General features: G+C 37.0%; 1 protein-coding gene across 1 annotated transcript in view; it reads right to left on the bottom strand.

The window, feature by feature from the left end:
• Window positions 1-27,150, bottom strand: part of TOX (thymocyte selection associated high mobility group box) — a 303,612-nt gene that overhangs the window by 119,202 nt on the left and 157,260 nt on the right. Inside the window, exon 3 of the mRNA XM_081266666.1 lies at window positions 8,775-9,017. Coding sequence (XP_081122792.1) covers window positions 8,775-9,017 — 243 coding nt within the window. The remainder of the gene's footprint in view (window positions 1-8,774; window positions 9,018-27,150) is intronic.

The following is a 27,150-nucleotide window of genomic DNA, read 5'->3' as shown; positions in this document are numbered from 1 at the left end:
GTAAAACACAACTGTAGTACTGACTTAATAAATGTCAAATATTTGAAGTCAACTGTTGTCCAAGTATTCAGAAGGCTGAAGCAGACAAAGTAGGCTAAAATTGCAGTAAGAGATTTTGGTTTAATTTTAATGAGGAACTTCCTGGAAGGAATCTAAATCTCTTAATGAAATTTAATTTAATGTTACAAGGTTAATTAAACACAAACAGGCTACCAATGAGAGTTGTGGAATCTTGGCTCTTAGATAGAAAACCACATATCTTAAATGGTTTAGGTCTACTTCTGAAGAGAGTGAATTGAGTAACTTCCAGTGTTTGCTAATAACATATCATATAACTGATTTTATAGTTTTTTTGGCTTTTATCTTGCTTGAGTGAGGCACACTTTCATATGAATTCTAGGACTGAAGAAAAAGTCGAAGTCCCATATACCCGTAAATCTTGACTTTGATTACTTGGCATACATTTTTTTTAAAAAATTTATTTTTAAATTGGCTCCTTTCCTGAATATTATTAAGGAGAACTCAGTTTGGAATAACATTTTATTATAACATTAAAAGATAGCCCCAAATCATTAACATATTGAGTCTATGAACTACTTATCAACATCACAAAGTAGTCTGTTTTGAGCAAAGAAATGGCTTCAGTAAAGATTAACAACGAACTCCACACAACACTTATTTTTGGTCTTACGAGGAATTTTTCTAAAAGATGAAAAAAAACCCTCATTTGTTATATATGTTCAAAATTAAGAACAAAAACCCAGCCCATTTTTCAAAGTATTAAAGTGTTTTAATAGATTGCTTTCATGTTCTGCAGTGTTCAAGAGAAAAGGATAATTTTCGGAGAAAAAAACAGACTGTAATTACGTAAAATTTGATGAATTATGGCATAATGCTAAATAATCTTCATCCTTTTTCTTCTATCAAAGTGAGCAAAATTATGTCTTTTTATTGCCCTTTTCCTATTTTTTGAAAGAAAGAAACAAGCCACTGTGGCATCCATTCCATTTTAAACTAATGCTGCCATTATTTTATACTTAAATGGGGCCAACATCATCTGCTCAGTCGTGTCCTGAAAGATCTTTAGCTCTTGTCCACTGTTACATATTTTATGCATTACATGAAATAAAACACCTCAAGATTTTGAAAATATTTATTTTAAAAACAGCAATCAAATTGTCTGTAATCACATTTTCTGCCTGGCTTTGAAAACTGCATTATTCAATATGCCAGTGGTCCTTTCCATAATAGCAACATATTAGAAATTCATGCTGTTCTAATACATCTGAATTCCTTGATGTACGGCACTCCCTATGGGCCCAGAGGAACACTCTTGCTTCCATTTCATGAGTCCTGTATGGTACCTACTGAAGTGATGGTTGTCAAAACAGTTGTACAGTGGCCTTTGAATGCAAACTGTGCCATGACTGAATGCTAAAAAATGACAATAAATCTGAGTATATACATTATGCCTGCTTTTGTTGCCTGGAAAAAAAAAGAAGGCATTTGGGAAATAAACCCTCCAATTTCATTGCCTTTTAACATCTTTTTTCCATTTTAAACTCCAGAACTGGAAATTCGAAGCATTCAAAGAAATTGAAATCTCCTTTGTTGCTTTTTTCATTGTAAATTTTCTATAATGTGTCATTAGGAGCCACACTCTGCAAAAAAAAAAAAAAAAAAAAAAAAGCCCAGGTTCTAAATGAATCCTTTCTGTGAGGCCATTCTAAAACTTTGCACGGTTTTTCTTTGTATGAAAGAGCTTCTGTTGACTGCACAAAGAACAAGCAATGGCCACATATAGGCCGGGCAGAGAGGCTTCGATGACTTTATACAAGGTTGCACTCTCTTCTACCAATCCGTGATTAAACCCAGCAGCGAAAGTACCAGAGTGGGAGAGAAAGAAGAGAGGCGCTTGATTTCAGTTTGTAGGAATCAAAGGATTTTTTTTTTTAAACCATGAATATTTAATACGCATTTTCTCATTCGTCTTTCTTCCCCAAATAGTTTTCTAGTTTCTTTTTAACAACATGAAAACCCCATCTGTCCATACAAAGCAACATCACTTCTTTTTTAATGACAGAATAACATTTTCCCCTCAAAAGAAATGATCTGTTCATCAGGTTCAGATATCTTCACAGCTGATTAGGCTTTGAGGGGGACGCAGTTACAACACTCAAAAGACCAAAGGAATGGCAAGAAACATTACTAAGTAACCAAAGCGAGAAGTTGAGTGAGTCCTGAAGTTTGGACCAAGGTTGTGTGGGCCAAGAGAAAATGAACTATAGGAAAAATGCTAGCCTTAGAGAGCACCAAAGAGATCTGCTGGTCTTGGGGGGTCTTTCCACCTTTTGGGGGAGGCAATCTACTGTTCAAGGAAACTTTTAAAAGAAATGTAAAGAAATGAAGCACAAAAGCAATATAGCACTGGCTGGTTCCTGGCCTGCCCTTTTAAAAGTAGGGAACCACTAAGCAAGTCCAGTGGTACCATAGCTTGTGACTTATCTACCATTAACAAGCTTATCCAACACTCGCATGTAGGTGCTTTTCTAACCCATATTCTGTGTGAAGACAAATCAGTTGCCCACCTATCCAAATAACTCAGGGGAAATTGGAACTTTTACATATTTTGGGTCATGAATGACTGTTGAACTTGGACCTAGAGAATAAGAACTAATTGGCACTTAATTCAACAGTATGCACTTATAGAAATTCTACCCTATTTTATAGTCTGTTCTTGAAATAGAGTTTAAGAAAATGGAATCTTTTTTAAAGTGCCAGAATCTACCTTGTTGCAAGACTCCCGACTGACTACTGGATAAGTAGTCCCAACTGATCATAAAATGGCACAGGCAAGACTATGTTAAAAAAAAAAAAAGTGGTGGGAATCTTGAGAAAGAACTTTCACTCTGTGTGTACTATACTTCATAGGTCTATGATAAATTTCAGAAGGTAATATAGATATCTCACTTTGGTGACTTTTTTTTTATTCAAAAGAGGTTCCCATTAAATAAACTCAGAATCTACCACGTGGGGTCTGGGGATGTGGCTCAAGTGGTAGCATGTTCTCCTGGCATGTGTGGGGCACTGGGTTTGATCCTCCGCACCACATAAAAATAAAATAAAGATGTTGTGTCCACCGAAAACTAAAAAATAAATATTAAAAAATTCTCTCTCTCTCTCTTTAAAAAAAAAAAAGAATCTACCATGTACCAGGCACTGTTTTATAGATACTACTTTAATTATCATGACATTATGGTATTAATTCTTATTATACCCCATTATTTTATTTTAATTTTTTAAAATTATTTTTTAGTTGTTGATGGACCTTTATTTTTTTTTATTTATTTGTATGTGGTGCTGAGAATCGAACCCAGTGTCTCACACATGCTAGGCAAGCACTGTGCCACTGAGCCACAACCTCAGCTCTATTTTAATATTTCTTATGAGATAGGGTCACACTATGTTGCTCAGGCTGGCCTCAAACACCTGGGCTCAAGAGATCCTCCTGCCTCAGTTTCTTAAGAAGCTGGGACTACAAAAGTAGGCCACCAAGTCCAGCTATACCCATTTAAGTAAAGAGAGGCACAAAAGGTTATGTAAGTTGTTCAAGGTCACTTATGGTTAAGCAGAAGCACTAGGATTTGAACTGAGGAAGTCTGGCCCTAAAAAGTCGATTTTAATCACAATGATATATAAGGACACTCAATAAAAGGTAAAGACCTCTTTGGTTAATAGCAGGCTTACTGCTGTCTTTTCTGACAGATGTGAAGAAGATTAAGGATTAAAGTATAAATAACTCAAAAAATCTTCTCTCCCATGCATTTTAACTTCTTCAAAAGAGTCACACAGGCTTGCTTTTCTTGTTTTATTTAACCAACTCTTACATAATGCTTCCTATGTGCCAGCTAATGGGCTAAGCAATTTTTCAAATATCTTTAACCCCATGAGGTAAGGACTATCATTATCATCATTTTTCCAGATAATGGAACTGGAATATTTGCTTGCAGAACAATTGAGCAATCACTTAACTACTTGGAACCTCCAGTTTTTATTTGCAAAACTGGGGTATTAATACTTCACTCAGATATTGATTTTTAATTATAGACTAAATTTTTTAAGTGTAACTTATTAGACATTTGTAAGAAACATTTATAATTGATGCAGCTATATCACTTATATTACCATTGGGGATAAGACACAAAGGTAAATAAAAAAAATTACCTTGAAAATGAAATCTCACTAGAGATTATAAATAATGTACTATTACTTGTCATAGTAAAATATGTAACACAATAATGTATATGTATTATGTATCACAATAACATCTAAAATAGACATAATCTCTAAATAAGAACTAAAATGTTTTCCTATCTTAGATTCATTTAAATATTAAAATTCTACCCTGTGAAAATACTAACAAAGATATGATCACAATATGAATAGCAAAAGACTCAACTTTAGTAACATTGAAAAACATTTGGAAAATGCAATTTGAGATAGTTGATCCTCTCTATAAATCTGACCATGTTGGTTTATATTCCTGGAATTTAAAATTCAAAGCAAATTCATTATTTAGAATCTACAAATGTTAGCTTTTTTTAGTTGTTTCATATTGCATGTGACCTTGAAAGCTGTCAGAGGAGCTCTGTAATTCCTAACTGGACAGTGTTCACACCCTAATTTCTACAGCAGCTACTTTCTTGTCTGTATAGTCATTGACAACCCACATTGTCCTTATTTATAATATATTTCAACGATTGGCAAACTAGGTGGTAGCTTGGTTGTTCTTTAAAATTTTTCAAATTTATTTTTGTGATTGACACAAAAACTTTGAATCAGGTACTTTGTGATATTTTGATATACGTATGCATTGAATGATGTTCAATAGGCTGTTTGTGATCATGTCAAGTATGAGCAAAGTTGTTAGGAAAGTGTTTCGGAAAATTTTTATAAGGAAGTACAATCAGGAAATCTTATACTCAAAGTCTTTTGCTAAGAAAAGAATCCCTTTCTAAATTTTAAACATTAAAATACAAAGTGTTGTTCATCTTTAGATCCACATACTGTTGGGGACAATGTGCATATGGCTGCACTCTCTCTTCTGCTGGTCATCATTCTGGTAGAGCTTCGCAGGTCCTCTTACCTAAGCTGGGACAGCAGGCTCCTGGGTTGTCAGCACCCTCAGCTTCTCACCACTGCTGTCCATCCACCAGCTTCCTATTGCCAGAGGGTTTTCCTACAACACTGCTTTCATTATGCTTTTGCATTGAGTCTCTTGAACTTTGCCAATGGTTTCTTACAATCCATCCTCTCAAGCCCAGAGTTCTTTCATTGGTTTTTGAAGGCTTTAGTCAAATCTCCCAATTTAAAATACTCAACCTGATTTTTGAACACTCTCCAACACGCCTTTTCTTTCCCCTCTCTTTATCCAAATCAAAACCATCCTTCAGCTCTCACTGTAGTCCTGCCTTTTCCACTAAGCTTTATACCCAAACCAGATAGATTACCGTGATCTCTTCCAACTAGGCATTGCCACTGAGGTCATGGTCAGTCGAACTGCACTTAATGCTTTCCTTGGTCTCTAATTGCTTCATGTTTTTCTCTAATTTTCATAACTATTTATGTTTTCTGTGTGATTTGAAAGCTCTTGGAAGACAGTGGTGGTGTCCCATCCATCAATCATCTGAGCCTTTGCAAACATTTAGGCCATGGTAAGCTTTCAAAATGTACATACGAAGGAATGGCATTCTAGTCACATAAAAACTCAAAACAAGAACTGAAGAGGTTCTTTGTTTCTCAAAGGATTTGGGAGACAAAAGATAGCTCCTGGTTCTCGGAACGCTGTAAGATTTCCATTACAACTTTAGAGTATATCAAACTCTGGGCTCCTGGAATCCAGCCAGAGAGCCAAGCTTTGAAACAAGAACAACAAATTTAATCTCCAAATCTACTTTCTTCAAGACCAGGCTTGCTTGAAAAAAATAGGTTTAATACAGACTTAACTAGAGTCAACATAATTAACTAGACCAGTACTATCTAACACAGTAGCCACCAGGTCCATGTGGATACTTATACGTCAATTACTTAAAAGGAGTGAAAATATAGAAATGGTCCTTCAGTTCCATGAGCTGCATCTAAGTGTTCAATAGCAAGAAACTGTTATTACTGGCATGCAGATTACAGAAGAGCTCTGGCATCATATCAAGTTTATGGGACAGTGACAAAGCTCATCCAAAGGCACACCGATGCTGGTGTTGGCCGGAGTAGCCTTTTGTCTGCAGTATTATATGCACAGATCAGTACTGTGAGTGGACAAAATAGATATCTAAGTGGACAAAATAGATAGTTAAGAGAAATATCATGTTGAGTCAAAAATACCAAAGTCCAGTTTTTTGTTTGTTTGTGTGTTTGTTTTGTTTTTGGGTACCAGGAATCGAACTCAGGGGCACTCAACCACGGAGCCACATCCCCAGCCCTATTTTGTATTTTATTTAGAGACAAGGTCTCACTAAGTTGCTTAGCCCCTTGAGGCTGGCTTTGAACTCGTGATCCTCCTACCTTAGCCCCCAGAGCCACATTATAAGCATGCATCATTGCACCCAGCCCGAAGACCAGTTTTGACGGTTGGTTGGGTAGGGAAAGCATAGAGATGAATGAACAGAAGCTCCTGATAGAAAGAGGGGCAGGCACAGTGGGAGAAAGGCCTAGAAGGTAGATTGTGTCATAGTTGCAACCAAGTGCCATGGTGAGTTTGCCATTAGAAGACAGTGACTCCTACAGGCAGCAAATCTGGAAGAATCCCAGATCTACCATTATTGAAATTGCACATACATCTCTCAAAGATTGCCTTTTACACTAGGAGGGCCTTGAGCATGTTAAGGGGACTACAAGGTGACTAGGAAGGAGTTCAACTTTATAATGAAAAAAATCCCCTTTAGGCTTAAAATCGTATAATTGAGCATCTCAGATCCTTCTTGCAGTCCAACTCTGATTTGCATCATGAGGATGAAGCTTGGAGGACAAAACTGGCATTTTATATCCTGACTGCATCCTTCCACTCCTTTATAAAGAATGGGGCTTCTCCTCGGCACCCTGGCACAGGCCTGTAAACCCAGTGACTCAAGAGACCAAGGCAGAAGATCTTAAGTTCAAGGCCAGTTTCAGCTACTTAGCGAGATTGTTTCAAATTTAATTTTTTTAAAATAAAAACAACAACAATAAAAAAGGGTTAGAGATGTAGCTTGGTGCTAGAGTACCCTTGGCTCAGTCCTCAGTACTACACACCCACATAAAAATGGGGATCCCCATCAAGATATGACCTGGATGCCTGAGTGGGCTCATGAACTGGGTCTGAAGGCTTAGACCCAAAGAGGAACAGATGTGATTTGTCAAAGTGACCACATTCATGTATAACGTGTTTAAAATCACATGTTTAGCATGCTTGTTCAAAAAAAAAAAATCTATTTTCTATCTTATGGAGTCATAGTTAATATTCATAGATTACTACATCTATTCAGATGGATGTAGTCTAACCTAAAAACCAGGGCAACTGGGCTGGGATTTCTCCTACTGATGCTGTTGCATGTAAGTTTCCCCCTCTTGGCCACCCAGAAGGCTGTCAGATTTTAGGAGAACTGCATGAACTATTGTGGCATTCAGCTTCATTTTCCAAAACCACTTGGGGATTTCTTTTGACTTTCCTTTTAGTCCCTTCCCATTAGGTTGGTGATTATCAGAAAAACCTTCTTGTGAAGTGGCTCTAGTTAGAGATGTATCTGGAAGTGATCTAGATAAGTGGTCACATGAAATGCATTTTGTATCAGAAACAAAGTAATATGAGCAAGTTAATCAATTTGCTCATTGTGAACATGACAGCCATGTTAGGTGACTCAAAAAAACAAAACAAAACAAAACACACAGTTAGTTGGACTGTTAACTGATTGAACAATGAAAATCAAAGAGTGCTAATTAAAAGTCACAGTTAACCTGAGAGGTGTTTTTAATGATGTGGTCAGAAGTTCTGCCTGTGGCCATATATTACTGATATTTTTTTTTCACTCCTTGTAATACAGACAGAGAAATTAAGTTTTTAGATGACATAAAATCCAGAAGGAAAGCTTTTATGGTAAGTCAGTGTTTCTCAATTATGGGATGCTTGTAAAAATACAGACCCCTGGACTCTCTGGGCAGGTCCTGGGAATTACAGTTTTTAACTACTTTTCTGGGTGATAAACAGTCCCACTAAATTCGAGAAATTTCAACTGTTCAACAATTCAAAGGGTGAGTTTTGATCAAACAAATTACACTTCCAAAATAGAAATAAAAACTGCTTTCTTGCCTCCACTATAAGGTAAATTTGTGAAATTTGAGAGTAGAAAATGGGTCGGGTGGTGGGGGGAGGCGGGAATCAAGATTGACAGCAGTTCCTGTTCAGAGATGTGGGGATCTTACCTTTAGGAGGATTCTTTTTATCTAAAAAGTGGGAAGCCAGTTTGTGTGACAGCATATTCAATGTTAAGCAACATTTAGTACTTGGGGTTGCAAATATGAGCGATCACACAAGTAACTAACTGATTTTGCCTTGTCATAAATATAAAATGGAAAATCATGTTAGGAATTTGAAAGATTTATAGGAAGCATGCTCCATCGCTAAAAATGTGTTCATCATTTCAGAATGCCATCATCCCAATTGAAAGGTCCTTCGGTTAAATGACTCCTTGCCTTTATTATGTCTCTCCCTCCCTGCCACAAACAGGTAAGCAGACTCTTACCACAGAAATGGAGTTGGAAAGCAGCGTTCCGTCCTGGCCCAGCATGTTGGAGACGGTGATTTCAGGTAGGTCCATGTTTTGCGGATGGAATGGGAGCAGGCCATTGTGGTTCATTGGGTGACACAGAGAGTGGTAACCAGTTTCAACTTCATTCAGGTGTACCAGGGAGTGGTCAGGGAGGGAAGGTGGAGTGATGGGAGGAATGTTAAAGTCTTCGCTTTCCAGACTTGGACCAGGGTAGGACTGTGAGAAGAAGACAAGAGTGACATTGTTACAAATTTCATGGACTTGTTCTTCCTCACCGTGAGAGAGCACACATGACCCTTTAATTTGGCAGAGACATTTCAAGCATTCAGATTACCCAGCTGCCATTTTTCACTATTTCACATAGAAGAAAATTGCCTCAAAGGCACATCCACTTCTGGTATAAAGACTGCTTCCATTAGGCAGTTTTTATTTTTCCAGGAAGCCGAGCTCAAACAGATTTCAAAGGTTCCATTAAAATTTTCCAGAGTTTTAATCTAGCTGAATACCTTTTTCATGGGAATTGTGGGGAACGAAGGCAATTTATAAAATTAATGTTTGATTGAACATGTTTCATAGGGTTCCCTACTGCTCAGATTGTGGGATGTAATAAAAATGAATTCCAGAAGTCTGGGGCAATTGCTTTTGGGTTTTGAAAAGCTACCTGCTCACAACTGACAAAGGAAAAGTTACTAATAAAGAAGTAACTTAAGCTTCCTGCATAAGTGTGGGTGCACCAAAAGTTTGATATAGCATGCCATTAAAAGCTAATTTTATCACAAAGATTTTATCATCAAAACAAAAGTGAAGATTGCTTTCATGATTTCTATTAACATTTAGTTGATCTCCTCCTAAAAGCTGATAAATAATATTGCAACCATTTAAATTCAGTTCAGTCCATTTGTGACAGACAAAATAATACTAATATTATTATACTCCTAATTCTGGAATAAAAGTCAATCAGTAAAATAAATAGCATTAAAAGTAATAGCACCTGGGGCTTTTTCTTTTACAAGCTTTAGATAAAATAGGAAGGGAGGGAGGGAAGAAGGAAGGGAAGATTATATGAAGACACTCATGTCTAAAAATGGAATGTGGTAAAAGTTGAAAAATATAAGCAACAACTGAATAAAGAAACATTGTTAGAAATTAATATCAATGAACAGCTATATTTAGCAGTCCTTTATGGAACAGGTGTCTCAATATGAAAGGAAACATTTCCGTCCAGATAATTCTTGCAAGCCTATCTTCCAAATTAAGAGAGCCTTCAGAGTGTTTGCGTGCATGGGTAACAAGGATCCCCTTGTCTAACAGCACACAGCCTACTGAAGTGTGCAAGATTTGAAATGAGCAGGCAAAGGGTAGGAGCCAAAGAAAGTAGTGTAAGGTATTCATTGGGTGTTCAGCCAATAAGCTTCATGCTCCTGCGTCCAAGCGCCTGGGGTTATTTTTTCCAGATGGCGTCTATTTGTCTAACAGAAAGAAAATCTTCAAATTGCACTTGCTAAATGTTGTACAAGTTTTGATATACTTGTTGAGGTGCTGTCAGAAGACAAGATTAAATGAAGAGTTACTTTGAACACCTGAAATTTAGACCTGGTCATGGAGAGGCAAGTGTGGGTTACAGTCTAGGGTATATGAAGGAACAATTTGATTCATCCTTATACATCATGTTTCTTGATATTTCTAACATTCTGTTTTTAAAAAGTCACCAGCTTGAAAAGTTCAATCACCCATTACTAAATTCTTCTATAACGATATGTATTTCTTGTCTGAAAAATATATTTTAGTGACCTGTGTCAAAACTACCAGTTTGATTAAATTCTCCTGTACCTGATGTATTATAGATCCTAAGTCTACAGAACTAAGTCATCAGTTTCTTGTACAGATATTCACAGAAGCCTAAAAGATGCCCAGTGTGGAAGTAGAAGAAAGCATATTTATCAATGTCTATTTCATAAAAGATAGTGTATGGAATTCTTTGACTGCACTGTCTTTAGTTGAACCATATAATATGCTTTTGTATAACTATTATTGCCTCCCATTTACCTGAAAGGAAAATTGAGGCTCAGAGGTTAAACTACCTGTCCAAGTTCACTTAGCTGGTAAACGGGCAACTCAGTATATAGAAGGAGCTGGATAGATGATGAAGAAACTGTTTTTCTTGCTTAGAAACATTTATATAAGTGGTTCAGTTTTTACTATTTTATTAGGTCGAATGATACAAAATTGCTAATCCTCAACTATCTTTGTTAAACAAAATTTCCTAATTATGTTAAACAAAATTTCCTTTGTTAAACAGAATCAGCATTAGTAACAAGTTTTTTCCTTTTTTCCGAATTCTTCTCCAGTGCCCACCCACTAAAATTATTTATTTTATATGAGCAGAGGAATTCTTAATTCCTTAATTGTTTCTTTGTCAATATTACAATGCTGCATCTTTTAGATACATCTTTTAAGAAGTTAATCCAGTGCCTATTTGAAACTTTCCTGAATAAGTCACAATTAATGCAGAAGTAAAGAAGAAAGATGTTTTTAATTTTAAAAACACCATTAAACTTCTGAAAATACTGAGATATTCTATCCAGCGTATACCATGACTTTATATTCTAGAGTTTCTTCAGTAGTTAAATCTTAATTTGTGGTGTTTTAAAGGAAGGTTTAATTGGTATCACTTTACATTCAGTGATAACAATTGTACTGCAATTTAACTAAGCTACGTGGTTTATTTTCATGTAATTACACATTAACGTTATTTAATCCATGCAATTATATACCAAAACCACAGATTCCACAACTTAACCAGTAATCGGTAGTTATTTGGGTCAAGAATTTTAACAATGTAAGGCTACTTAGTAGTTTCTATACTTTGCATTAGAAGTCATGATGTGATTATTTGCTGAGAGTGTATAACAGTGTAACTGATACATTGTAAAAGCCTTATGGTAATTGTACAAATGTCAAAACATCCCAGAAATGTTTAAAAAGTTAATGCCAGACTAATTTTTATTTTTAAAAAACATAGACACGAATTAGCTAATTCTGCAACAATGATTTCTATGACATTACAGCTTAACTTTGATTTTTAAAAAGTTATTAGGAAGGTGTTTAACTTAATAATACATTTTATATTCCTGACAATTTGCAGTAGGGGAAGAACCATAAGATATGATCTAGTATCTTCTCTCATTATCTATGAAGCTGCTTGGTTAAAATTAATGTTTAATGTTTCTGAATGAATACATAAAACAATGAATGAATAAATGCTTGAATGAAGGAATGCTAAGATGAGCCTTTGAAGGTAAGAAGTTTGTTGAATATACCCCTATTATTCCCTGGGTTTGAATAATTATCTTGTATTCCCAAGACTTTGTGCTGGTCGGTTCAGGTCACAGTGTGTCAATAGGCCAAAAACACTCTGTTAGAAGAGTATTAGCTTGAGTAGCTTGGGGACAGCTGGGTGGAGAAGTCTGTGTCCCTCTCTGGATGCTGATCTGGCTTGCACTTACCATACCATGGTGACACAGAGATTCCTAAGGGAGAGCTTATGGGCCCCTGGTTCTCAGAAGCTGGTGAAGTTTAATACATACTACAGGCAGGACATCAGGGCCCCTTTGGGTGAATGCTTAGACACCTGAAGTCAGTTCATGGCAGCAGTTCTGATGCCCACACCTGGCCAGCAGTGAGGGCCTAATTAGATGAATGGGCCTGAGAAGGTCCTCTGACCCCAGCAATAGGAACACAGGAGAGGGAGCAGGGGCTGTGCAGTCAGAGCAGGTTTATGTCACAGCCATCCAGTGATACAGGAGACTCGCTGCCCTTGTCAGGTGACTCAGGCTCTTTCCATTCAACATATTTCTATCCCTCAAATTTCAGCGTGGCTTTGAGTATGAATAATCATTCATTCATCAACCCTCTCAGGAACAAAGAAATTTGATCTTTTCCAAGAGGGTCTCTAAATTCCCACACAATCACAGAACTACAGTTTTTTTTTTTAGCCTGAGTTCGAGCCCACCAAGGATTGAATCCCATGACCTGGGAGGCTCTCTGGGGCTCGAGTCCAGTAGAGAATGCTGGGGCGGAGCAGGTATAGACATTCAAAGGTAGCATCATCTGCCAGATCATGACCTAAATTATGTTTTATCTATCCCATCCAGGAGGCCAGAATCAGAACCGTAGCCTCAACCATCCCACCTTTCTCTTCCCAGGCAACAGTCAATGTCAATGATGACCACTTGCACAAATGGCGAGAAACCGTTTAAGGATAGTGGGGTAAAATTACGGTAATACCTTTCATTTAACCTTAGATTTTCACCATAATAACTAAATATGCAAAGTGATTTGGTTCAAACTATAGCCAGTCTATATGCTCCAAATGACTCAAAATTATATGGTTGTTACCCAACCAGATTCTCCCTGATCTTAAGTTCTTGTCATGTTGCTGGTGCTAGCAGGCATATTGGGACCCTTCCATCCCACTATGGAGGCACCATGGCTAACTCTCTCCAGGAGAAGGATCCAAATGCCCAAGAGTATGGGGTGGGGGTGTACTGTCATGAGGCTTGGCTAATTCTAGAAAACATATGAACTATTCAAGGCTACAAAGGGAGTATTGGAAGTATTAAAATAGTAATTTTAAAATATCATCATCCTTGTGAGAGTATTTTTACAGTTCTAAATAATAGAGTCGATGACTCTTGTAAGTCATTTTCTTAAAACCTTAAAAGGTGGTATTTGCACATTTAGCTTATAAAGGGCTACATCTTTCTCTGACCACAAGGAGACAGATTTTGGACTGGTTGAGAGTACATATAATGATTCCTTCAATGACTAATAACAGTCACAGAGCTTGTTGGAAGGAATTGAGGCTTCAGGGTCCAATGTACAAGTCTGTGTCCAGGTTCTTGAAAGCATTTCTGAGGTTGGGTTCTGAAGCAAGTTTCTTATTCCTTGTGAGGCTCAGTTTCAAAACCTGCTTCATGGGTTTCTTAGGAGCATTAAAAATAAAAACATATGTGCAAAGTCCTAAAATATACGTTTGCCAGATTAAAAGTTCTTAATAAAGGGTGGCTTTGCGTAGCTATGTCTATGTTCATAGATATGCCATGGATTGAGTAGAGTCTAAGAAAACAAATAGACACTGTGCTAGGGATCTAGATATGTTCCCCACAATGACAGATTTTCCATCTATTTGCCATTATTTAAGCATCCTAGTGGAGAAAAGTGTACCCCCATTTATACATAATGCATTGAATCGCTCTCCATGAAAAGGTAAGCTAAAGCCTCACTTGTGTTTTGGTGAGATTAAATTGCATGCCTTACATTGAAGGATAAAAAGAGAATGGGGAACAGGGAGTAGTCAAAAGATGCTGAAAGTGCTATTAATAACTTAATGTGCAGAACATCAACAAATTCCCTCCTTCAAGGAGCTTTATTTGCAGGCCTGCAGCACCGGCCTGATGAGTTTCTGGTGGTCCAACTCCTACTAACCCAGGTAAAAGGTAAAAGGCATTTGTGAACTGAAATGTCCACTTCTGAATGGGCACAAAAGATACAACATTCTAATACACTGGCTTGTGCTGCTAAAAAGGCCATCTTCAACTGGGTATGGTGCCTCCTGCCTGTAATCCCAGCAGCTCAGGAGGCTGAGGCAGGCAGATTGCATGTTTAAAGCCAGCCTCAGCAACTTAGTGAAGCCCTAACCAACTTTGCAATATTATCCTGTATAAATAAAATATTAAAAAATGTCTGGGAATGTGGTTCAGTGGTTAAGGACCTCTGGGTTCAATACCTAGTACCAAAAAAAAAAAAAATTGCTAATCAAAAGGATAAATTCTGAGTCTAGAATCGAGAGACTGGGGTTAGGGAAGTTAAAGGGGATCCTTCAGATCCTCTGGATTGATCTGCTTGCATGGATGCCTTTTCAGCCATTTGACTAAAACCAACATTCTTCCTGCATATCCAACCCTCCTCAGCTCCCCATTTCAATGAAAAAGAAAAAGAAACTTCTCACCTAATTTCTGGAAGATCTCATTTCCCCTGTCTGTTTAATTACAGACTCACACGCCTTTTTAATCATGATGCTTTACATAGTCAATGACCTGGGTATCCTGTTTACATTATTTTCTCTGTCTGCAATTCACATTTCCTTTGCTACAGCCTGTTCTTATTTTTTATCCTCATTCTACATTACTGCATCTGCAAGTGGAATGTTAATTACACAGACTTTTCTTTTGACTGTAGAGAATGCATGTTTTCATTTTGTCCAAATACAGTGTCAATGTATGCTGACCAGGAATAAATAATGGGAATGTCTCTTGGCTTGGCTTTTTCTTCTCTTTTAAAAATCTAATTCTCTACCAGAGGGGCCCTATATTTGTGGGTCTCTGTCCACATATTGCAATCATTATAACTAGCACTCAATCTCTGGTGACAGAAGTCCCATAACTCAGAAGAATTCAAAAGATATCATCTTGTACACATCTTTAAATTATGTGATGGATCCATGCAATCATGCATAGACTAAAAATATGGCTATGGTTATAACATAGTAAAATATGTTTCTCATATAGATCTTTATTTGAAAGATAAATACTGCTGCCATCACACATATACAGAATGCCTTAATTTTTAATCTGTAACATAATTCCTTAAAGTCAAAGATAGAAAATGCCAATGTTTAAACATGTTTCATCTTCTATTATTGAACATTCTTGTTGCATGATTCGAATAATTCAAAGGAAAGCAAAGTGAAGTGAGAAATTTATTAGAAAAATAATAAACTTCCTCTGCACATTTTCAGAAGTAAAGATATTGCAGCGTAAGGTTGATTTTCCCAGAAGTGTTTAAACAGCATCAACATGATCTCTAATTTCTTTTAAGGAGACCTTCAGAAGTAGGTATTTTTTCAGATTCTTTTGTCTCTGCATGAACAAGGGTTGATAGCTCGAGACTATAATGTATTACTGTGGAAAGCTTCGGTCTGTTACATAAATCATCTTCACACTCAGCAAGAATCGTCCAACAGTGCCATTGATGTGCTCAAGCCAATGATCCTGCAAACAATTTTTTTGTCTTTCTTCACATGTTAGACAATAGCAATAAATCATCTTCATTTAAAAACACACAATGTACTAATTTTTCAAGCAACAGTTAGCAAAATGAAATTTTTGGTAGAAAGCATAGCATTTATTTTATTTATGCTCATTAATTTTGTAACCCACATTAAGTAAAAGACAGCGAGTGCCTTACTCCGCATATTAGCATGTGTTGTGTTCCTACTATGTGTAAGGCATCCTGCTAAGGGTGATTTGAGAAACAAAGAACAAGAAGATACATTTATTTTAAAGGAATAAATTTGAGGAAAGAAAGAGGAGTTTAGGTTCCCAATAAGGACTAGCATACTTGAAGTCTTAAACTGAGTGATCTCAGAATGTAAATGAAAGAGGAAGGACCCGAGGCTGGAATGAGATGGGATTAGTATGAGCAGATTTACACTGATAACAGGGCCTTTTGCTGAGATGTGATATAAGTGATCCAAGAGGACTCACACCCATAAGCCAGCCCAGGCAGCTGTACCAGCAGCAACAAGGGGGCTCCATATTAAGGTCAGCTCTTCAACCTTCAGATAATTTCAAGGGCAAGACTAGTTTCCCCAAGCAAAACAAGCTAAGGGTACTGGGTTAAATGTAGGCTTCTACTATACCTGGGGTGTCAGGTAAAATTTGCTCAGTTATAGAAAACTAGAAAACAAAGCCAGAATGAGACCAGAGAACAGGGTGAATTGGAACCTTCCCAGAGGATGCCTGACACTGGTTCTTCCTGGAGGAGCAAAAGAGCTTTGAACCTGGAGGTTGAAGTTAATGGGGTGAAGCTTAGAGGATGTGGGGTTCCAGAGACCAGCACTTGATTCAGATTGGGTGTAGGTGGGGCAGGGTTCTCTAACAGTCCTCTCTGATGGCTGGTGTCAGACTCCCTCCCCCATGTATTTCCAGAAAAGTCCTTAGATTTTTCATACAGGGGCTCCTACCATAATCATTAAGGATTCTGGGATGGAGAAGAGGTTTGCCTTCATATCACTTAAAGAATTCTGCATGGGTCTCCAGGCAGTATTTTTTATAGGATATTTTAAAACCAAGAGTTTTGTGTAGTTGTTATAATAAAGGTCTTTCTTCGACTTAAAAAAAAAATTAAAATCAAGCTTCCAGAAAACAAATAATGTGCTCCCCTTACAACCCATATAGGATGATTAGGGAAGCAGATTTAAGGGGAGGAGCTGATCTCAAACCCTAATGGGCCTCAAGCCTGTTTTTCAGTGACAGGCCACCATTCCATATTCAGTGTTTAAAGAGGATAATTTAATTGCATTGTTTAATTTATAATCTTATGTAAAATGTAATCCATACTTTTTACTTATCTAATTTTTTTCATTACTCATATTGGCTTGATACGTTCTGAGACTAGTCTTATATTTTTACTGTACTTTAGAAATTTTATAAATAACCCATTTTAGTCTGTTTTTTTTTTTAACAGAAAATACATGTGAGAAAAAATCACTTTCAACCCAGCCATTCAGAAACAAAACAAAACATTGAAATTTGTGTATTTCACAATTCCTTTTGGGGCTGGGGATGAGGCTCAGTGGCAGAATTCTGGCCTAGCATGCATGAGGTCCTGTGTTCAATCCCCAGTACCAACAAAATAAATAAATAAATAATGAATAATTGCTATTTCCTTATGAGCTTTTTGTTTTTAAAAACAGAAGCCAGATTACAGACATCTGATTATAGAGCTAGAAATGATGTATGAAAATCTTTGGTCATATCTTAGTATATGTTGTTATTAATTTAGGCCTCAGTTTCCAAATCTGTAAAGTAGGGATAATAGTAGCATTCAAGAGTTTATCAGGATTTAATAAAGCAAAAGAAATAATGTACATACTTTGGACAATACCTTGCTTTATGAAAAACAACTGATAGATGTTAGTTACATTGTTATTGTTATACCATTATATAGATTAATCTGATCATGTAAAATGAATCGTGACTAATTTTCCATGTCAATTGATACCATCTATATTATTGCTAAATAAACTGATAGAATAAATTGTATAACATGAATATAATGATATTTTCAACATCGGGGTATTCCTAATTTTTCTCTTATGAATCACTGTCATGAATAACTTTATCCATTTCTTTCCTTAGGATAACGTTCTGAAGTCTAATGTTTATGCTCAAGAGGGGATCTAAGAAAAATCAACTCAGGTTTTTACTAAGTAAAATTTTTTAAAGTTCAAAGACTACCCACTTTTAAAAACAGTATATTAAAACCTAATGAATTTTACTCAATTATTACATGTAAAAAAGGAATCTAAATAATGATGTTATTGATTCCCATCTACCCAACTAGTCCAAAAAAATCAAGCAAATATTTTAACCTCTCTGGGCCTCAGTTTGCTCATCTGCAAAGTGCATAAAAGGGGTGGTATAGACATGGAAAAGGCTAGTAAAGAGGGGAAGGAGGAATCATCACCCTGGAAACACAAATCCAGGTACAATAAGAAACCACCTTATATTTACACAGCTTCCATATGTGAACAAATATTAATTTGCTGATTTTGTAGCTAAAATGTTTAAATATTGGTGGTTTCATTTGGTTCAACCTAATATTTTTCAGAATAACCCTTTGCAGTTATCTTGGTGTAGAAAAGAACTGACTTTAGTATATCAGTATTTTGTGGTTTTGGGGTTTTTTTTTTTTTTTTTTTGGTATCAGGGAATGAATTCAGGGGCACTCGACCGCTGAACCACAACTCAAGCCCTATTTTGTATTTTATTTAGAGACAGGGTCTCACTGAGTTGCTTAGTGCCTCACTTTTTCTGAGGCTGGCTTTGAACTTGTGATCCTCCTGCCTCAGCCTTCCTACCACTGGGATTATAGGCATGGACCACTTCACCTGGCAACATTTTCATCTTGTTCTAACATAAAATTAAGCTTAGTTAAAGAAGGATGGAGTCTGACTTGGGCCTTAGACCTTCCCAAGGCCAGAGTCCTTCACTATGAAATTTAGTAACTTTTTGTTTCCCAAGTCAATAAATCAGGCTCATTTTCACTGAATTGTTGTAGGAATTAAACATGATAATGTAGGCACAGCCTTTGCTCAGTTCATTGCCAGAAACAGGTAGCTTGCACCTGATAGCTATTGCTATTATGGACCCAATTCATTTGTAACATTGGGCTAGGAAAATGCTAACCTAAACTTCCAGTCAAACTTAAGCTTCCTATTGAAACTTAACTATCATCATTGAGAGCAAGAAGTTTAACTGAAATCAGAGCATAAGAAATACACAGCTGAGATGGAGGTGGAACAAGATGGTGGCTGAAGAAGACTGTCATTTTGCAATCCTCACCCACAGAGATGCTAATATGAACAGCTACTCACTCACCAAACTACCCTCACAAAACTACAGAAGAAGCTGGGTGAGATAACATAGTATCTGGTTTTAGAAAATAACAGCTCGGTACCCAAAGCACAGTTGAATCCAGACTTCTCTGAAGGAAACTTCGGAACATAGCTGTGGGCCCTACCCCAGCCTGAGAATTATTTCCTCCCTCAACCCCATTTCTCTAAGGCCACTCTGATTTATGATTTTAGAAAATAGCAACTCATAGTAGGCTCAGCCCTTCTTGAAGAGTGGTCTTCTCCTGAAATGCTAGGAAGTCCAATTGTATCCAGGAAAGTCCTCTCTATTGGTTGCAATTCATGAGTACTACAGCTCTTGTGAATTTCAGATCAGGCCTTTCCATTTGAATAATTGGATGCTGTGTCTTAAAAGTCACTCCTTAGGCTTTTCTACCAACAGGATCAATTATCATAATTAAAGAACAGCAAGGGAGGTATGGAAAACATTTTCCAAGGTAGTGATCAACTAATTTTGTATAATTTAAAATCATCAGAGTGATAGTTAAAAAAAATTTATATCTATACAGTGAAATAATATACACCAGAAAGACCATGGAAGAAAACTCATGGACATAGGTAAGAATTAAACCAAAACTTTCTACGTGTTTCTGGGAAGTCCGGCTAGGTCTGCTTCCAAACCGAGGAACTGAAATTATAAAGAAAAACTTGACACTATTAAAAGGTGTTTGAGGGGCAGGTGAGGTTAGAGGTCTCAGAAAATCTCAGCTTTTTTTTAAGCCTAGGTGTTTTATATTAAAAATGGCACGACTTCTACTGGACATATTGATGTATTAAAGTTTTAGTGTTTGTTAGAACACTGGGGAAACTAACTGTTGGGAAACTAAGTTGTTGTAGACAAGTGACATTACTCAGTATATTACTATTCGGTCTTTTTTTTTTTTTTTTTTTTTTTGGTACCGGGCACTGGACCACTGAGCCACATCCCCAGCCCTATTTTGTATTTTATTTAGAGACAGGGTCTCAGTGAGTTACTTAGTGCCTCACCATTGCTGAGGATGGCTTTGAACTTGTGGTCCTCCTGTCTCAGCCTCCCTAACTGCTAGGATTATAGGCGTGGCCACTGTGCTAGACAGCATATTACTATGTGAAGTGTGAAATGCTACACTTACGTTTTGGGCATTTTTTAGTGACAGGTGTATAAGGAAAAATAAAGTATAGCTTGTTATAACTTTACATTTTTACCAGGAGAAGATCATTTAAGTTTTCATAATTGTTTACATGCTAAAGAAAAAAATTCAAAATACATTTGTGAACAAGCCAAAATGCTGATTTCAAAAAGTATCAAATGCTATTGCTTAGTTTGTCAGTCTGCTACTAGAGCCTCATACCCTTTTTCCATCACCTAAATATCTTGGTGTCTCTTGACATTTTCCTAATGAGTGAACCATGCACCAAATGGAGCTTGATGTTTTAAGAATCTATTTACACCACTAGTGCTATCCCATTCAGACATTTTCATAATTTTTATCTGATATCTGATATACTTTTTCCTAATGTTGGAAAAAAACATACTGTTCAACAATTATAATAAAATTCTCCAGCATACCCAGCAACAAACATTCATTTCCTGAAATAAAAAATGAGTCTTACATTCGCAAATCCCACAGCTTGGAAATGTGTATGATACACAACATTTAACCTGTCAGCAGCCTCATTAGTGTCAATGAGTAGAAACTGGCAATCAGTAGATGGTGAGCTTTACATGTGTTTATGTTTAAAAATGTTCCTAAAATAGCTCTGCTGGCGAGGTTGACAGAAAACACTTCTACTGGACAAATGAATTTCAGCTTTAATTTCATGATCTACATTTTTGAGAAATTCATATTTCTTATGAATGGTCATTTATAATCAACAGAGTCAATACCCAGCTAAAATAATAATAATAATAACAACAACAACAATAATAATAATCATAATAATGAAGGCTGGGTGGGTAAGGATTCAATTGTTCCACCACACCAATACACAAATGATGGGGAAAATATGCAGAACTGATATGTGTTTAATGATCATGAGACCAAATATATGTAGATATTTGTATGGGGCCTGCATCCAGTATCCACACAGCTATTAAGACATTTTTATAAACTGTAAGAAATATGGGAGCTATTTCAAGATATAATGCTAAAAAACAGACTTCCATGTAAGAAGCCAATTTAGGAAGAAAACAACATAAACAATAGTAACTTGTGTGCTCAAGTGAAGCATCTTTTTAATTTTGAGTAATGAAGATGTCAAGCCAAATGCTAGAGTAGTTTAACTTAATTAGGTGGCCTATTTTTCCAGGCATCCTTTCATTTCCCATTGAAAACTCAGCTCGTATGCAAGGCAACAAGAGCAATTTTGTCTGTAATGAATACCTCCGGGACTGCACAGAGTAATCATTTGAATGTTACACTGAAGACTGGTTTGAGTAACTAGTCTGGCCTTGTTAAGATGCCAGACTTTGTTGGACTAAACTAGATTACTCAAAGCGTGGCAGCTTTATCATTTTATTGGGCCGATGGTCAAAAAGTCAAGTTGACTTTACTCCTGAAATTTCTCCAAAAGGAACCAATCTAAAAATAATTGGTCTAATTTATAGTTCACATTTCTGTCACGATCATGGACATTTTATGGCCCATAGTAAAAAGATTTTTTTTTTTTTAAAACCCGCTCTTAAAAACACTATCCTCTCTAGGTTCTTTTTGTCGTACCTCATTTACACTCTGACCTGGAGAATTTTCTCATTAGGAAAACATGTAATCACAAGCTAGAGAGTCATTGATACGTTTGCAAATTTTAAAACACAATTCTAAACTGCAGATTTGAGAGAATATTGTACAAAAAAAGAACTTGGAGAGTCCTAGTGGTTCTACTGCCATTGAACTGCTATTTGTAAACAATGTGATATTGTTTTTATATAATTGCCTATTATTATGTGATTTATTATCACATTAATTCTTCAAGTCTTGTCCTTGAAATGACTCTCAGGCAGAGGGAGCATTCGAGCCTTATATTAATGTGTCATAGCATTGAGGCCCAGATAAGGAGTGCTACTGTAGTGAACCAAATTAGATTTCCCAAATGCCTACAATATAGGGCTAAGACTTATTGCAAGTAGAAGACTCAAAAAATTATGTGGTAAAAGAGTATGCAAAATATTTTAACTCATTTACTCATTTTTATACCAATAATACTGTGTAACTCAGATATGTGAGCACTATTCTAGAAACAGGAGATCCAGGGAAACACAGGAGCAAGGCCCACCTTCAAAAGTTCACAGTCACATGGGCAAGACAAGAACATCCTTCACAGAGGGGCAGGTGTGCCCCTCAGCCCCTCTCCTATGTAGACACTGGCAAGGTCTGTGGTGTGAACCATCCAGTAACAGTGAGGAGAAATGGAAAGATGGAAGCGAGAAGATGAGAGGAGTTTATGAGAAACTGAGGCCCAGAATTTATGCAGTCATTGTGGAGAGGGGAAAGAGTAAAAAAGACAAAAAAAAAAAAAAAGGTAGAATATATACTCTCTGGAATTAACTGAGTGGTAAGGGAGACTCCCGAAGGCTCCATCTTGGGTGATTGGGTAGGTGGTATTAACACTTATGACTAAAGGCATATGGGAAGAAGAAATCTGTGGGGGGAGGCAAGGAAGTAGGCGGCAGAAGAGGTGATGAATTGCATGTTGATGAACTGATGTGTTAATTCTGAGCCGACGTCAGGGACAGGTGCCTAGTTGGATTAGAAATCCAACCTGAAACTCATGAAAGAGCTGCCTTAGATAGACAGATGCTCATTAACTTTTATATTCAAAAGGTACCGTAGGAAATATATGTGAAAGGGTCCTTTGTGAGATTCCAGGAAGATATGATATTGCTGTGTTCTTACTATGTTAGTCAGTTTCCCATTTCTATAGCAAAATAAATATCTGAGATAACTAACTTATAAAGAGAAACCATTTATTTGGGCTCGTGGTTTTAGAGTGTCCAGTCTATGATTGGACAGACTCCTTGATTTCAGCCCTCTGGTGGGCCTGCCAGATAGCAAAGGTGGAGAGCAAATGGTGGAGGTGCTCATCTCATGGTCAGGAGTGCAAAGATAGACAGGAAGGGACTGGGCCCCACAGTCCCCTCCAAGGGCATGTTCCTAGTGACTCAAGAACATCCCCAGACCCCACTTCCTAAAGATTCCACCACCTTCCAACAGTGCCACTATTTGGAGCAAGCCTCGAACACATGGACCTTTGGGGACACTTATCCAAACTATAGCATTTTTCATTGTTATTTTTAATCTCAAGACTTGAGGAACCAGGTAGGAAATAGAATTCCAGTAGAGGTTGGTGGTAGAGAAAAAGCAGACAGAAAAGTGATCACGAGCCAAGAAAAACCTAAATGATGACCTCAGGCCAGGACATTTAATGTTTAGCATTTATTAGGATTCTCAGAATTAACAGCAAAAATTCCTTTAAGCTTAAGGATAACCATTCACAGGAGGAGGAAGGAAAAGAAGTAGGAAGAAAGGAGGGAGGGAATGCAAGCAAGAGGGAGAGAAAGAAACAAAATAGAAGAAACTGGTTTAGACAGTGAGGGCCGAGGCCTGGAGGAAGATATTTATTGAAATACCTGTGTCAATCAAGTGATCTAAGCTTTTCCATTACCTAACACCAGAAAATTCATCTAATTTATTCCTATCAAGGGATCATTTTTTTTTGTTTAGAAAAGATCAGTATAAGCCAGGCATGGTGGTGGGTGCCTGTGAGCCTAGCAACTCTGGAGGCTTAGGGAGGAAGATTACAAGTTCAAGGCCAGCCTCAGCAAATGAGTGGGGTCCAAAGCAATTTAGTGAGACTCTGTCTCAAAATTAAAACAAAACAAAAGACTGGGGATGTGGCTCAGTGGTTAAGCATCCCTGGGTTCAATCGCTGGCACCAAACAAAAACAAAAATAGATCAGTCCTTCTACCATCTTTCTACACAGTTCCAGGTGAAGGCCTGGAAAGAACAGACTTCCTGAGTCCGCAGGACTGGGGCACAATGCTACAGAAGTAGAGAATGCACAGGTGGCTGTGGAGAAGGCCAGTCTCAGAGCTGCCACAGAAGAAAGAATAAGGAAAAGCAATGTCACATATTCAAAACTAAAATGGAAAAAATAAAATAGGGAAGAGAATGGAACTCTTCTTCTGTTTCCTCTGATGCATTTAGTTCAGATAGTCATTGATACCTGAGTATAGTCACTGTGAGGAACTATGGAAGGGGCTATAAAGACTCTAGGGGTAGAGACAAGGGCTTGAATTTTTAGTGAGAGTGGAGGACCACAGCTCATGTACCTGAATGAGCTAAGAAGATTCTGGTGGGAACACAGCATGGGGGTAGGGAAGCCCAAGACCCTTCTGTCTTCTTAGGCTCTCTGGCACACTGGTCTAGATATTTTTAAAAACAAATTTTGTTGCATATATTTAAGATATGCAACATGATTTTTTAAGACCCATACAGACAGTACAATGGTTACTATAGTGAAGTAAATTAACATATCCATCATCTCACATAGCTACCATTTATTTATGTGTTCAGTGTGTGTGTGTGTGTGTGTGTGTGTGTGTGTGAAGAGCAACCAAAATCTACTCATTTAGCAAAAATTCCAAACACATTATTATGCGCAGTCCTCATGTTGCAAAGTAGATCTCTAGACTTGTTCATTCTGTATATCTGCATTTGTGACTTTTTAGCCCGAGTATAACCTCAATCAAATACGACAGATTAAGAAGGAGAAGGGAGTGAATCCCTGAGGGGCTGTTGCCTTCATTCTCCTCTGTCTTGCCTTTCATTAGCCCACTCACTTTGTCCCACAAATGATAGAAAAGGATTCTGCAAAGTTCATGAGCAACAGGGTCCCTTTAAACAGGGTTTGGAAACACAAAGAAATCTTGCATTGCATGGTTCACATTTTATCCAGAGCAATAAAAAGAAAAAAAAAAGTTAAATGGTGTTTAAGGTACTGAATGACCAGCTCAGTTATAGCTATTACAGGGAAGAATAGTCAATATTCCAAGAATGGCGCCAGAGTACAGTGGAAATGTTATGGGTTTTTATTACTTATTTGTCAGTCTTATTATGGAGTGGTATGTTCAATTTAAAAGCTGCCTATCAATTACAAAGCTATATGCAAAAAAAAATTTAAGGATTTGTATACATAGCTTAAGATGTATAGAATGCACGCTGCAGAGAGGGCCAAAGAGCCCTTTGGGACCATCTAAAAGAATATCATTAATTTTTACAGTGTACTTTCATTTCTGGAGCAGTTCCAGCATTGGCTTTCTATAAAAATCATTTCAAGTTTAGAATTATGCTATATGCTTGCAGCAACATCACAGGAACAGTAGTGCACCATATGTTGCTACTTAGCAACTTAGTCTATAAGTCCCAAAGCATGTACTGATTTGAAAATTGAACAGGAATTATAATTGTTGAGTGATGCTATGAGGCAAGTTGTCTTGGATTACTAAACTATGCAGATGTTTGATGTTATGTAGGAAAAGGAACAAAACTATTTTCCTTTTTCCTGCAGGATGACTAAAATCTTATTTATGGCTGCCTAAAGGGGTAAATTGATTAAAATTTCCTAAAAGAATACCAGGTAATGAATTCTTGAACACACTATATTACAGTAAACAAAAGGAATGTTAAGTGAAAAATATAGCAAGGGCCATTCAACTTATGTAATTTGTGGAGTTTATTCCCCTCCAGGGTATGTATTATCTTACATTAGTCTAATTTTAAAATAGCTCATTCTAAAAACATTTTCATATATGCTGCATTATTAAAAAATAGTTTGCTTCTGGCTCACAAACCTGCCATATCTTTAAAAAGCATAAAGGTATTTGGAACTCTTTATTCTTTTTATATAACTTATCACTGGTATTTGAAACATTCTTAGAAACTCTTGACTGAAATAGTAAGAAAAATAATTTCAGTTGTTTGAATTCAGTAAGGGCTGAATATCACCCATTGTATTTGAATTTAGAAATCTAAGGAGCTGGGTTGTTATGATGCATATGTTCTGAATTTCCAATCCTTTATCCAAAACTCTTTAAGACGGACATAATGATTCTCTGAAAGGGAGCAGCTGTTTTATAGCAGTAATCATTTATTGAGTTTGTGTTTCTACTGTTTCAAACAAATTCAATTAGCCCTTACACTTCAAAACCCTAAAGGCACCGATGAGATGGTACCGGGTTGCTTTAATCTAATAGTAATACTAAACTTGTCAGTACAGTTTTGGGACTGATGGGTAGAAGAAAATTAATAGTAACATTTTTCATTTTTTAATCAAACAGTCCTATTCAGAACTACCTATGGATCTTGGAGACTACTTAGCAGCATGAATTCAGTTGAGTAAGAATTTGAAATGCAAAAAAGCTCGCCTTCCAAAGGTAGCCTCAGACCCATCAAGTCAACTGAAAGGAAGGAAACCTTTGAGCTTTGAGATCTTTGAGCTTCATGATGACCTTTTCAGCTGAACAACATAGTGTAATGTCCAGAAGGTCCAGCAGAGAAGGCAGTGGTCATAATGGCTTCTAAATAAATGCAAAGTTCATGGAGATACAGGCCTGTCTGTTTTGAGTTAAGCATGAGGCATTTTGCTCCAGAAGCATACCCCCAACAGGTAGATTAGATTTAACTCCCGGACAACCATCAGGAAGAAAAATAGTTTCATACTGCTCTCCCCCTCTGCTCCTCCCAGTTATCAGATCTATTTAGATAGATAAGTAGGCCTTGAAAACTACTTAACTGTGTTAGAGTTTATGCTACAGTGATTGATATGTAAAATCCCAAGCTGGTTTCACTCTTCTAGATAAAAATTTGTTCATCCCACAAAATGCTCCTATG

This window comes from Spermophilus citellus (genome assembly GCF_964194105.1).
Source record: "Spermophilus citellus genome assembly, chromosome: 14".
Taxonomy (NCBI): Eukaryota; Metazoa; Chordata; class Mammalia; order Rodentia; family Sciuridae; genus Spermophilus; species Spermophilus citellus.
This window is presented reverse-complemented; position numbering and strand designations above follow the sequence as displayed.